General features: G+C 38.7%; 1 protein-coding gene across 2 annotated transcripts in view; it reads right to left on the bottom strand.

Moving 5' to 3' along the window:
- Window positions 1-3,807: 3,807 nt before the first annotated feature.
- DCAF10 (DDB1 and CUL4 associated factor 10) overlaps window positions 3,808-12,739 on the bottom strand; it is a 56,237-nt gene continuing 47,305 nt past the window's right edge. For both annotated transcript variants that reach the window (XM_027549693.1, XM_027549694.1), the window contains 2 exons: window positions 10,230-10,375; window positions 3,808-9,210 (listed from right to left, as the gene is read on the bottom strand). In XM_027549693.1, the coding sequence (XP_027405494.1) occupies window positions 8,842-9,210; window positions 10,230-10,375 (515 nt within the window). In that variant the 3' untranslated portion in view covers window positions 3,808-8,841. The remainder of the gene's footprint in view (window positions 9,211-10,229; window positions 10,376-12,739) is intronic.

The following is a 12,739-nucleotide window of genomic DNA, read 5'->3' as shown; positions in this document are numbered from 1 at the left end:
CTGCTGGAAGGGAACACAAACCTATGGCATATTACTAACTTAACCGTCCCACTAGTCCTACTAATGATGTGGTGGCCACCAGCTCCCTCTCCTCAAGCCCAGAAGACATGCCAGATTGGGACAGGACTGGTAATAAGCTGACGCTAATAAGCTGATGTTTTCCTTAAGACTACCCCAAAAGTGAGTGGTTTACTCACACCTGAAGTGACCAAGGTAGGTGGGCATCATGATTTTCCTGCCAGTACTCTGCAACTTTTAATAAAGGCCAGGAAGTTGTTCTTTTATACAAATGTTTATTGTATACACACACAAAATCTCTAAGGTAATAGCTCCCTAAGAATAATGTGTTCAGAACAGATCAGACACTTTGTATTTAAGAAAGTATTCTTTTTAGAACAAAATTTGGATTCATTTTACCCAAAAACTAATCTTTTATAGGGATGGGCTTTTCCAAGTTAATGTAAACAGAGCAGGCTCATGTACCCATAATTTAAATAGCTTTCAAAAGAGACAGCCATCCATCCCCCACCTGCCAAAAAGGGTTTAAAAGCTGTTCTGAGTGGTCTGTACTCTGGTTAGAGCTGCTACCCCTGTTCTCAACTGTTATCCTGTCCGCAGCTGCTGTAAGCTGTTTGGAGCTCCCTGTGTTTCTGTAGTGCCTCCTCTCATGTAGTTAGAAGATAAGCCACACAGCACCAAGTCTGTTCCTGAGAAGATAAGATGATCTTAGCATAATTAACTGCTCAGTAACGTAAATACCATTTGAAAATAGGGACGTCTTAGCTCTAGCACTTGGTGAGAGGACCAAGTATAGCTGTAGCTGACGGGAAGCATGGTTATCCCTCTCTGAACCTCCAAAGTTAAGATATTCTCCAAACTGGCTTTATCTTCACAGAGATTCATGGAACTGTCATCCATGAAAAAACTAAACCTGAACTACATTTTCTATATCCCTGGTTCTCAAACTGTGGTCCCCAGATCTTCAGCATCAACGGGGAACTGGCTAGAAACACAAAATAGGGGCTCCCACCCCAGAACTGTGAAGTCAACATCCCTGGGTGTCAGCCTAGCAATCTTTTAACAAGCCCTCCTGGTGATACTAATGCCTGCACCACTTTTCATGTTCTCTGCCGGAAGGGAAGGGCCTAGAAGGAAATTTCTTAACCATTAAGTTTTTGGAAATTTGTTATATCAGTAATAGGAAATGAATATAAATAGTTCTTTAGTATTAGTGAATGCCAAATCTCTTCTATTTAAATAAACTATAAGTAATCTATGTCAGTCATATTTCAGGAATAATTGAAATAGTGATCATTAATGCTATGGTTAAATTATCTAAAGAATGATTAATTTCTCCAAATAATCTGAACTGAAAGAGATTCACTCTATTTTCCTTTTCAATGACTTACCAAAAGTTAGCATCCCATGTAGGGGTAAATTAAATTTAGCATGTAAATTTAAAATAGCATGGCAAAATGAACGGTCACTCACACTATTAAATAATACAAGATGTCATTCTAGGGAGCAGTGTGAAAAACATGTTCTAAATTTGTATGAGAACTGATCACTGTATACAGCTTGACAAAAAATTATCAACTATGCTTCCTATTGGTATGAATAATTTTCACTGAATAAATCATTTATGAAATGACACACATTCATATCGGAGAAGGCAATGGCACCCCACTCCAGTACTCTTGCTTGGAAAATCCCATGGACGGAGGAGCCTGGTGGGCTGCAGTCCATGGGGTCAAGAAGAGTCAGACACGACTGAGCGACTTCACTTTCACTTTTCACTTTCATGCACTGGAGAAGGAAATGGCAGCCCACTCCAGTGTTCTTGCCTGGAGAATCCCAGGGACGGGGGAGCCTGGTGGGCTGCCGTCTATGGGGTCGCACAGAGTCGGACACGACTGAAGTGACTTAGTATAGCATATACACATTCATATTGAATAAACTTGTAAATGGCCAGAACTTTAGTGAACAGATGTGAATGGTTCAGATCTTAATAAATGTGTTTTCAGTGTAAAATGCCAGTTCTGTGTTTTACAATAGCAGCCTTCACAAAGTGCAGTGTGCACATAGCAGTGGAAAGACAAGGTGAACATAAACGTGCAGGAGGTAATGTAGAACTTTGATTTTTTTGAAGCTGAAACTCCAGTACTTTGGCCACCTCACGCGAAGAGTTGACTCATTGGAAAAGATCCTAATGCTGGGAAGGATTGGGGGCAGGAGGAGAAGGGGACGACAGAGGAGGAGATGGCCAGATGGCATCACCAACTCAATGGACATGGGTTTGGGTGGACTCCAGTAGTTGGTGACGGATAGGGAGGCCTGGCGTGCTGCGGTTCATGGGGTCACAGAGTCGGACACGACTGAGCAACTGAACTGAACTGATCCTTCTAAAGTTTCCTTTATACATGTTTTATGATGTATATAATAGATGAGTATAATATGTGTATAATTTATAAATAACCAAAATTTAAAGTGTTTTCTCTCAACTTTTTCTGTTAGGAGTTACATGATCAAAAAAGTTTAGAATACCACTAACAAGAAACACCACTGCCTCTGTCATAGCCTTATGGTTGATTCTGGTCTAAAAATGAACAAAATGTAAACAAAAGTTTTCAAACTAATACTAAATCCATGTTTGCTATCTTTTAAATAGGTTAAAAGACACCCAAAAGGTGTGTCAGATGTTTCAAAGTAGCATTATTTTTTTAAAGCACATTATGAGGTAGACTTAAACTACTCAATGCATATATTAATAAAACATTAAAAACCTTAAAATTGTATGTAGGTATGTAGATAAGTTCACCTGTAATTCTACCATCCATTTGAAAACTCAGAAAAGGTAAAAACCTATTAATAACGTGGGAAGAAGGAAGTTTTGTTTCAATTTTAGATTTGAGAAGTTTACTAAATTATTTTATGGCTAGTTTTCAATGAATGTGAATATCTTTACTAGAAGGTAGATAAAAGGTACTCTAATGCTTATTGTTTTCACTAGGTCAAAATGATACTATCCAAGCAGGACCAGCTACATAATTTGTGAGCCCAGTGCAAAATAAAAATGCAGGCCCCGTGTTCAAAAAATTAAGAATGTCAAGATTGCTTCAGCAGAGCAATAAACTAAGCCTGAGGCTTTTCTTAGTAAAGGGCCCTTGTGACTGCATAGGTCACACACCCATGAAGCCAGTCCTGGGTCTAAGTCTGTGTCACCTGCAGCTATGGAATACCAAAACTTGAGTTATCTTTGTCCCTTGAGCTCTAGTACTAGACTAGGCATCTAGTAGGGAGTCACATGTTTGTTGAATGAAAAACTGAATCTTGCAATTTTCGAGAACAATGAGAAATGCTTGGTTTTTCTGTCCTACTGTCAGGAAAAAACCTTACTCCAATGAATAGTCTGTTCATTATAATAAATGATGGACTTCTGTAGTACTGAATAATTTACACATCAAAATTCTGGCCTCATGGGAACTTGAGACCACATACGGTGAATTTGATTCATCCAACATTCAATTTATTTGATTGATCCTGCTGGGCACTGGGAATAAAAGTCCCTGCCCTCAAGGAGCTTACAGTTTGGTGTAAGAATCTAGTGAGAAAACTTTCTGGTGTTTGGCATATTATCTGGGACAATCTAAATTTCCTGAAAGTCAGAAAGCACAGTCAAGAAATAGAAGATGCAGTGAATTTTAAAAGAAAATTCAAATATTCAACCTTTAATGTAAAAACTGAAATCTATGTAAGGGAAAAAACTCAGGAAAGCTGAAAATTCTTTTTTAAGTATTTTGGACCAGATTTAAACTTTAAAAGGTATTTTATTATCTCTGGCATTTTCATCTATAGTGACATTTATATACACATACATAGAGGAGGGTATGTGCATGGGAGATATATTCCTTGGAACTTTGGATAAAATCCATTAATAAAATCCATTTTTCCATCACTAATTTCATTTACAACTAAAGCAGCACACAAGTAAATTTAAGACTTTGCTTTTGATAATAATTTCGTATCATTTGAATGTGAGAAATTCTTCAGAATTGTGTTTAGGTTATAAATTTCGTACAATCTCATTTTGCACTGAGATTAAACTATCTGTACAATGTGATAACCATATAGTTTAATAGTTATCGACAAAATTTAATGGCATCAAGAATACTCTTAAGTCTACCTGGGTTTTTATTTTTTCACTCTGCACTCTTCTTTTTTCTTCAAAGCATGAAAGACCCCTGTGCAAATACAGAGCCTTTGTTTTTCCTTCCCTGTACTTTGGTACATTGCTTTCCTTAATATAGCAGCATCCTTAGCTTTTGTAGTATTTTACTTAGTGGCAACTGAAGAAAATCACTAGCCTGGGCTTTAACTGGGAACTTAGAAGGTTGTTGTGAAACTGTCAGGAAGGTGGTGAGCAACCAAAAAAACTCTCATAGATTGTGCACCCAGAGCGCATCCAGCTCTTTAAACACTAAGCAGACTTGGTTATCTCACCTCCCAGCTCATAACAGATGAACACAGCATATTAGAAGGAAGTGGGGAGCCTGTTAGAAGCAGGTGTATTGATAAGTGTAGTAAGAAACCACTATATAAGCAAAACAGACTGCTTAGCAGACATAAAATATTTTAAATTAAAAAAAAAAAAACACACCAGCAATCTGAGGCAAATGATTATATATACCTTGGGGCTAAGGGAATCACTTTATAATAATATCAATTTGTTATAGCCCTTTACAATTTATGAAGTATTTTACATACATCAGAGCTCTTTAGATATTTGTAATAACACATGAATATCACTTACTTTTCATCATGAAAAAGTGAATTATACTGAGCATGCTGTTTAAGAAGAAGGCAGGTAAGGTATACTGACATATCTGAAAGACTTGCATCAAAAATAATTACAGGTTTTAAATTTTGGCACTTAAAGAGATATGCATTATTTATCCCAAAATTAATATATATGCTTTCTTCATAACCCACATGGTGTTACTGAGTGAGTTTTCATAGCTCTCAGTGACTGCTGGTCATTAAATGGGGATGATTGTCATCAGTAAGTTATCAAACTATTTATCCTGTTAAACACAAGCTTAACAGATCCTTATGGATGCCAACACCATATATTCTAATATGGGAAACACTAGGCTCCCAAAAGATTCTCTGAGTGTTTTTCCTATATTGCACTTTCTAGAAAACAGCTTTAACAATAATGTGATGTGATCCTGGTTCTAGATACAGAAGTGGGAAACAGATGATTAACCTTTTCCATGCTTGTTTTCCTAAAGTTTTTGGTATAGCCTCTCTTCAGGGATGTAACAAGGAGAAACAACAAAATACACATGCTTTTTGGGCTTCTGAGAAAAAAAGACCACAGACATTTTCAAAAGATTAAAATACAGGTCTCTTCTGCATCAGCCATTTCATTTTCACAACTGAAAATAAAGAACTACTGTGGAGTTGATGTTCTTAAAGTCATTCAACATAGCTTTGCCATAAATATACTACTCTGCAGAAAGCTTTTAAAAACAAGTATAATTTATACTATACTTACCAACAATTATACTTATCAATTATAATACAATTTACCAGTTATGAATAAAAATGACTAAAAATTTTGAGTTAAAAACACCAGATTAGACTTTATACTGAAGTGAAATAGGACCTCAAAATTTTAAGTGTAATATCCCCCAATATCAATAGTATCGCATTCCTGATGCCTTTTAATTTCTTAATATTACCTGATGACTTTTTGATCATGATCATACCTCAGAGGGGGCTTCCCTGGTGGCTCAGAACGTAAAGCATCTGCCTGCAATGTGGAAGATCCGGGTTTGATTCCTGGGTCAGGAAGATCCCCTGGAGAAGGAAGTGGCAACCCACTCTAGTACTCTTGCCTGGAAAACCCCATGGATGGAGGAACCTGGTAGGCTATAGTCCATGGGGTCGCAAAGAGTCGGACACGGCTGAGTGACTTCACTTCCTTCTATACCTCAGAGAAGACAAAAATTTTACTGAGTTTGCTGGCTATTAATTTTTCATTCTTATCTGTGTGACTCTGTACAAGGCTATTAATCCTCCATTTTTCTTTATAGTTAGTTATCCTACTTGAGGGTTTTTAGTTAGGTATGGACTGTATGTACACCCTGCAGTTTATGGCACTAATTCTAATGGAAACTGTCAATCTTGTAAATGTTCTTTTGCATAGTAAAGAAAATAAGCCAGCTCTGTTAATAAGAGTTCCAGAGGTTGTTAAATAGGTAAATTAATAGGCCAGTTTACCATCCTTTACAAACTAAAGGGTAAAATGGTTGGGTAGTAAGCACAGGCTAGGAACTAAGACACTGGGTTTGAAATTCAGTACATGTCAGCTCTGTGCTCAGGGCACATCACCTAACCTGAGTCTCCCATTTCCTCCACAGTAAATTGGTGCTCACATCACCTACCTTGCAGTTTTTGTGAAGGTTAGCAGTAAAGTATGTACATTATTTGATATATGATAGAGTGGTTTAAGAATCATGTACTGAAATTTAGAGTTGGGCAACATTTGGGCCCAGCATCTAACATGGAGTGCTCTCCAAAGGAGATGCAATATATAGAAATTTCTTATAACCATTGTACTTAGTAGCTTATTTTTACTATCAGCATTAGGTATTTTTGTCTCCAAAACTTTCTTTTAAACATGTATTTTTTAAAAAGTTTATGGCAAACTTGTTTTTCAGTGTGTACTTTTTATGATGACTAAAAAAATTTACAATTTTTATTTTAACAACCATGGTAAAAAAAAAGATGTAATTTTTAAAATTTGTCCTAGAGCCAACATTATCTAAGTGAGATGTAACCTCTATGTGTGTAAATGGCTGTCTGGTAGATTCTACAAAAAATGTTATTTTTATTCATGCATTTGGGTTACGTAAATATTTCTATAAGATTTAAAACAGTTTCTCCTTATCGCTGGAATTCTCAGCATCAATATTCTCATACCTTTCTTTTTCAATCTATTGGCCAGTTTAAGGGTATCCATAGTAATACAACTTAAGACAAAAAAAAAAGTGTTTATAAATCTTTAACAGCCAGCATAATACAGTAGAAATTGCCCTGAGCAAGGAATGGAGAGACCTGAATTCAAGTCCTGGCTCTGCCACTAATTTTGCAGGATGACCTTAGCTAAGTCACTTAACTTCTACATTCATCAAATAATGAGATTGCATCCATTTTAAGACCTCTAAAATTGCTTTCATTTGCTTATTTTTTAAACTATCAGAACACCTTCTGGGAGTTGTGGTAAGCACCGGATGGGTACAGAAATATTTACTGATGTTTAAGGTAGTAATGTTTCAAGCTGTGATCTAGGAACCATCTGAATATAAATTATTTGGGGTTACTGTTAAAAATACAGATTCCTGTCCTCTCCCAGGCTGAATCAGAACCTCCTAAGGTGAGGGTCAGATTTCTCTATTTTTCACAAGCTCCTCAATGATTATTGGAGAAGGGAAAGGCTACCCACTCCAGTATTCTGGCCTGGAGAATTCCATGAAGTAGTCCATTGGGGTCACAAAGAGTTGGACACGACTGAGCGACTTTCACATCAATGATTATAATGCACCCTAAATGTTTGAGAACCACTGGCCTAAGAGAATATGTTCTAAGAGGGAAAAAACTAGCATGTGGCTCAAATTACTCTAACTTCTGGCAAAATCTCCTCTAAAGATAATCCCATTCAAAGCAGAGAAGACTAGAAAAAAGCTGCCTGCATCAGCAGAGTAGTCAGCCTTATGCCTGGCCCCTGCATGATGCTTTTTACTTGCTATGTTCCATAACAAGACACAACAAAAGGTCTTGACAACCAAGTCACTGACTGCCACAGTCATGACAACAGCTTGAAAACAAATGGAAGTTCTCTCTTCATTAATAGTAAGAGTTGAACTCAAGGAAAATGAGAAAAACACAACTCTATTTACTCTCAATTTTCCCTCCACCTGTCACTCTGTGATTCAAATAATGTGGTGGAGGAAACAGAAAATCTAAGCTACATTGTTCTCATCACTCTGTGGCCAGACAGACAGTATACTAATTTAATAAATAAATCCTCTTCATACAATAGAAATGACCCAAGCCCATTCCTTCCTCTCTTTTCCTTTCTAATGCTGTTGACAGGAACAAAATATCAACTAAGGACATATGCTGTAGACTTAAAAATTCATACAAATACAGTAAATTACAAAGAGAGGTGATAATGTTTTTTCTAGAATTTCGCAACAAAATTACTCTCACGGTGAAAAACATAATTTTGACAGGAAACCTAAAAGACATTTTGCTGCAAGACTGTAACAGTTGTAAGGATAATGCCATCATCTGTGCTCATTATAGAGAAACTAACAGCAACTTTAAAAGGCCAAGAATACTGATAAGTGAAGATGAAATTTCTTTTCAGCAACCAGTATGCCAACATCAGACTTCCGGGTTTTATTCAATACTAGCATCACGAGTTTCTCCTAATCCAACCAAAACTCCTGCCAAATGTCCACAAAATTCACACCAAAATCAAAAACAGAAAGAGAATTAAAAGAAAGAGACCTGACAAAGCTACCAGCAGAGCTGGAGTGTAGTGGCACGGGTCAGCAGGAGTGGAGGAATGCTGCAAAAGGAGTCTAACTTGGCGATGCCTCGTGATGCTGGATGATCAAGTACTCAGGTCACAGGTATGTTTGTGGACCCATAAGAACCAGGATCTTGACCCAAACTTTTAAGATCTTCTAAAAAGAAAATACTTCACCTAAATTGAAGTATATAGAAGTCGAACACCAGTAGAGTTCCTTATTTGACGTTAAATTGTGCCTAAAACTTTGGCTGATACAAAGAAACCCGTCCACTAAGGCACCCAGAGGCGATCTGACAATGTGTTGGAGAGAACTTTGTCGTCAGTACCACATCATTGTGAGAGTACAGAGAACGGATCACCCGCAGGGGACTGGCTTCTTTGGGCAAACAGTCAATAAGTTCACTGCACTGTTTGTCAAACCCCAACAAGCGAATCCCATATCCATGTGGGGACGAAATCATTCGCCCATCAGGGCTGAAGCAAAGTTCTTTGATATAACCCCTGCCTACATTGGCTTCTTCAATGTAATGAGTCAGGCGTAGAGAACAGCGAGGTGCGACTGGTCTCACGGGTGCTCCTTCTTGGAATTCATAGACACAAGTCCACTAGAGGGAGAGAAGAGAGCGAAGTCAAAGTTACAGAGCCTCATAAATGGAGTATCATCTTTAAAAATTGTGAATAACTGTAGTCAGCTGTAACTTATAAAATGCAGTACAGCAACTACACTTCAACTAAAATTAATTCAAAAACAAAGTTATAGAGCCCCAAACAGTGCTACAGATAATCTTTCTTTCCCCCAAAGGCTCAACAGAATGCCACAGCTACATCCCTGCTGCAAGAAAACATCCAGATGAATGCTACCCCTCTCCCAATTAACAAAATCTGTAGGCCCCACACTGTCTTATCTACATTCATATCAAGGTTATTGCTGTACCGTGACACTTTGAAGCATTTTATTCCCCAAGGTTACTGTGACTTCTAAAGTAATAATTCCCCTGACAGTAACAACAATCTTGATATTTTAGGGTTAAGATATCTAAGCCCTACACTACCTCTCCTACACACTTCGAAGACTCTTCTCTCCTGTTAGCTGTGGCTTCTGAAGCTAGTGAGATTCTTGGAAGACACTAGCTTTCCAGAGTAAGGAGGATCCTAAGGTCATACAACCCCTTTCCCCCTAGTTATCAGTTCAATCCCTTCCTTTCCCAAAGCTTTGTTTTTTTTGTTTGTATTTTGTCTGTGCTGGGTCTCAGTTACAGTATGCAGGATATTAGTTGTGGCATGTAGGGTCTAGTTCCCTGACCAGGGATTAAACCCTGGCCCCCTGCATTGTAAAAAGAGAAACTCGTAATACTCCATTGACTTAGCAAAACCTCCCATTTAGTCAGCTTAGCTCAGTCCTGGGTTTACTATGTAAGAGGTTTTTTACAATGAGATGAAGGAGGCAAGAATTAAACTGGGCTTAATCTGAGCTGATGACTGGTTTAAAGTATCTCCCACTTGCCAAACCCAGGCCAGAGAGGAGGAAGAAGGATTTTGAAGGGATTAAGACACCATGAGCACACATGGCAATGGCAGTTTGTTCAGTCAGCCCCGCTGAAGGTGCAGTGGTGCTGCCCCGTACCTCCTGATCATCAGTGTTGCTTGAGCACCGAAGAAGAGTGGCCCAGCCTTTTGGGTGCAGCTGTAAGGAAGTGATGCAGTTTCCACGGTCTCTCTCACCAGGAACTTCAGGGGTTAAGACTTCAAGACTATTTCGTGGTGAAATTCCTGAGATATAAGAATATTAGGATGTGGAATTCGTATTATTAAAAGACTAAGGCAACTCATCAAAGCTTTGATTTCTGGCAGCCACCCCATCGGGGCTTCCTTATTTCTTCATCTGCCCTTTATGCTACCACATGTAAATACACTGAGGTGCCCTTCAGTGTATGGGCTATGTTTCTGGAGGTGGGTGTAGGGGAAAGGGTATGACAGTAACTAAAGAATCCAAGTTCCTGCAGCAGGAATCAACAGTAATCTATGGCTAAGGCAGTAATGGAGAAGGAAATGGCAACCCACTCCAGTATTCTTGCCTGAAGAATCCCACGGACAAAGGAGCCTGGTGGGCTACAGTCCATGGGGTTGCAAAGAGTCGGACATGACTGAGAGACTAACACACACACACACACACACACACACACGGCAGTAAAGCTGACTAGGAGTCCTTTTGATTTGAATCTGCATCTCAGAAAGCTATATAAGAATCAAAAGTTATGTGGTATGAAAGGAGTCTGGAAAAGTAAAAGATAACAATTCTCATCTCAGAAGACCTGGTGCTCTCTAGTCCAGAGAAATACTTGGAAGCCATGACGACTGCCTTAATGTAGATTAAAGATGTATGTAAGGAGCAGGACTTACAGCCCCTAGGATAGTACCATAAACAATAAGTTGACCTATAATTTTGGAGGTAAGAGAGGACAACTCACACAGAGACATGTCAAGACAAGGGGTGGGAGATACTGCCAACTGTACATATTCCTGGTACTCTGCTATGGCCATCATTTCTTTCTACCTAGCCACTGATGAAAGTGACTGCTGTAGTGAGCCATTGTTACAAATGGGAGTATGTCATGTCCCTGAATATGTGGAAAATCACTTTCATAAACATTGTAAGGAAGCAACTTCGAAATTTAATACCAAGAGAAATATTTCAAAAATTCTGTGCCTATGCTGCTGCTAAGTCGCTTCAGTTGTGTCCAACTCTGTGCAACCCTGTAGATGGCAGCCCACCAGGCTCCCCCATCCCTGGGATTCTCCAGGCAAGAACACTGGAGTGGGTTGCCATTTCCTTCTCCAATGTATGAAAGTGAAAGATAAAAGTGAAGTCGCTCAGTCGTGTCTGACTCTTAGCGACCCCATGGACTGCAGCCTACCAGGTTCCTCCGTCCATGGGATTTTCCAGGCAAGAGTACTGGAGTGGGGTGCCATTGCCTTCTCTGAGGAGTTAATTTAAAAATAATGAACTGCCTCTGTCAGACCCTTTGTGAATTATTTCTCACTTTGATGTGGTCTCTTCTTTTAAAAGCTTCCCTTTAGATTACTGCACTGACAAAAACCTGTTATGTTCTAAACTGCAGTTACAACCAAATTATATATAAGTAATTTCCCATGTGATTAAACTTTAACAACAATTTTAGGGGGAAAAAATCCTATTTCAAGAATTAATTTTGAAAATCTATAACCAAAGCAGAAAAGAAACTCATTCTGAATAGGTAAGCAGTGGTTTTTGAGTCTCTGCTCCTTGGAGGTTGCTTAAGAGCTGGCTAAAGGGAGGAACCATACAGGGTCAGAGTGGAGATGGGGCAGCAAGACTGGAGGGTCAAGGGCCTCTCTAATTACACTTGGATCAGTTACTCTACTTTTATTTGTGCTACATCCCTAAAAATCCACAGGAGAAATATTACATATCCAGGCATAAATCTCTAAGAGGAGAATATTTAACCTTAAAATGAGACAGCATAGTCTTTAATATTCAGAGGACCAGATGATGGATAGTCAATAGGTTAGGTTAGGAAAGACTCTCAAACCATTCTTGGAAGTAGCCATAAAAAGTAATCAAGTAATTAAATAGGCATTTACCAGGTAAGGCCACCCAGGAAAAACCTTAATTAGAAGTCTAATGTAAGGTCTCTCCTCTAAATTTCTAGGTACAAGATATCTCCAAAAGGTGACCCAAAACTACCAAAACAAAAACAAAACCTGTATCTAGCCATCAGACTACCAAGAGGAGAACAAATAAAAAGTGCTGAAAGACCTCAAATGTGGGTTAGTATGGAGAGGGATGGTAAGTGAAATTTGCTAGATAGAAAGCATTTCAATTGAGGGGTAGATAGGCTAGATTAACCAGACAGTTCTACCAGACTGGCTGGGAAAAAACTGGCAAAAGCTAAGTGGGGCCACATTGTATCTCACTTTATCCCACAACCCCTGTGAGGCTGCCAGGCATTGTTGAGGTAAGGAAACAGCAGAGCAAAAAGCCTACCGGGCTGGAACCAGGCGACTTTCACAAGCACCTGATAAATCATCCCTTTATATTATATATTATATAGCACTATCAGATCCATTGTTGTTACTCAGTTGCTAAGTCGTGTC

Source organism: Bos indicus x Bos taurus, chromosome 8 (assembly GCF_003369695.1).
Source record: "Bos indicus x Bos taurus breed Angus x Brahman F1 hybrid chromosome 8, Bos_hybrid_MaternalHap_v2.0, whole genome shotgun sequence".
NCBI classification, from domain to species: domain Eukaryota; kingdom Metazoa; phylum Chordata; class Mammalia; order Artiodactyla; family Bovidae; genus Bos; species Bos indicus x Bos taurus.
The sequence above is the reverse complement of the archived record's forward strand: the minus strand, read 5'-3'. Positions and strand labels throughout refer to the sequence as shown.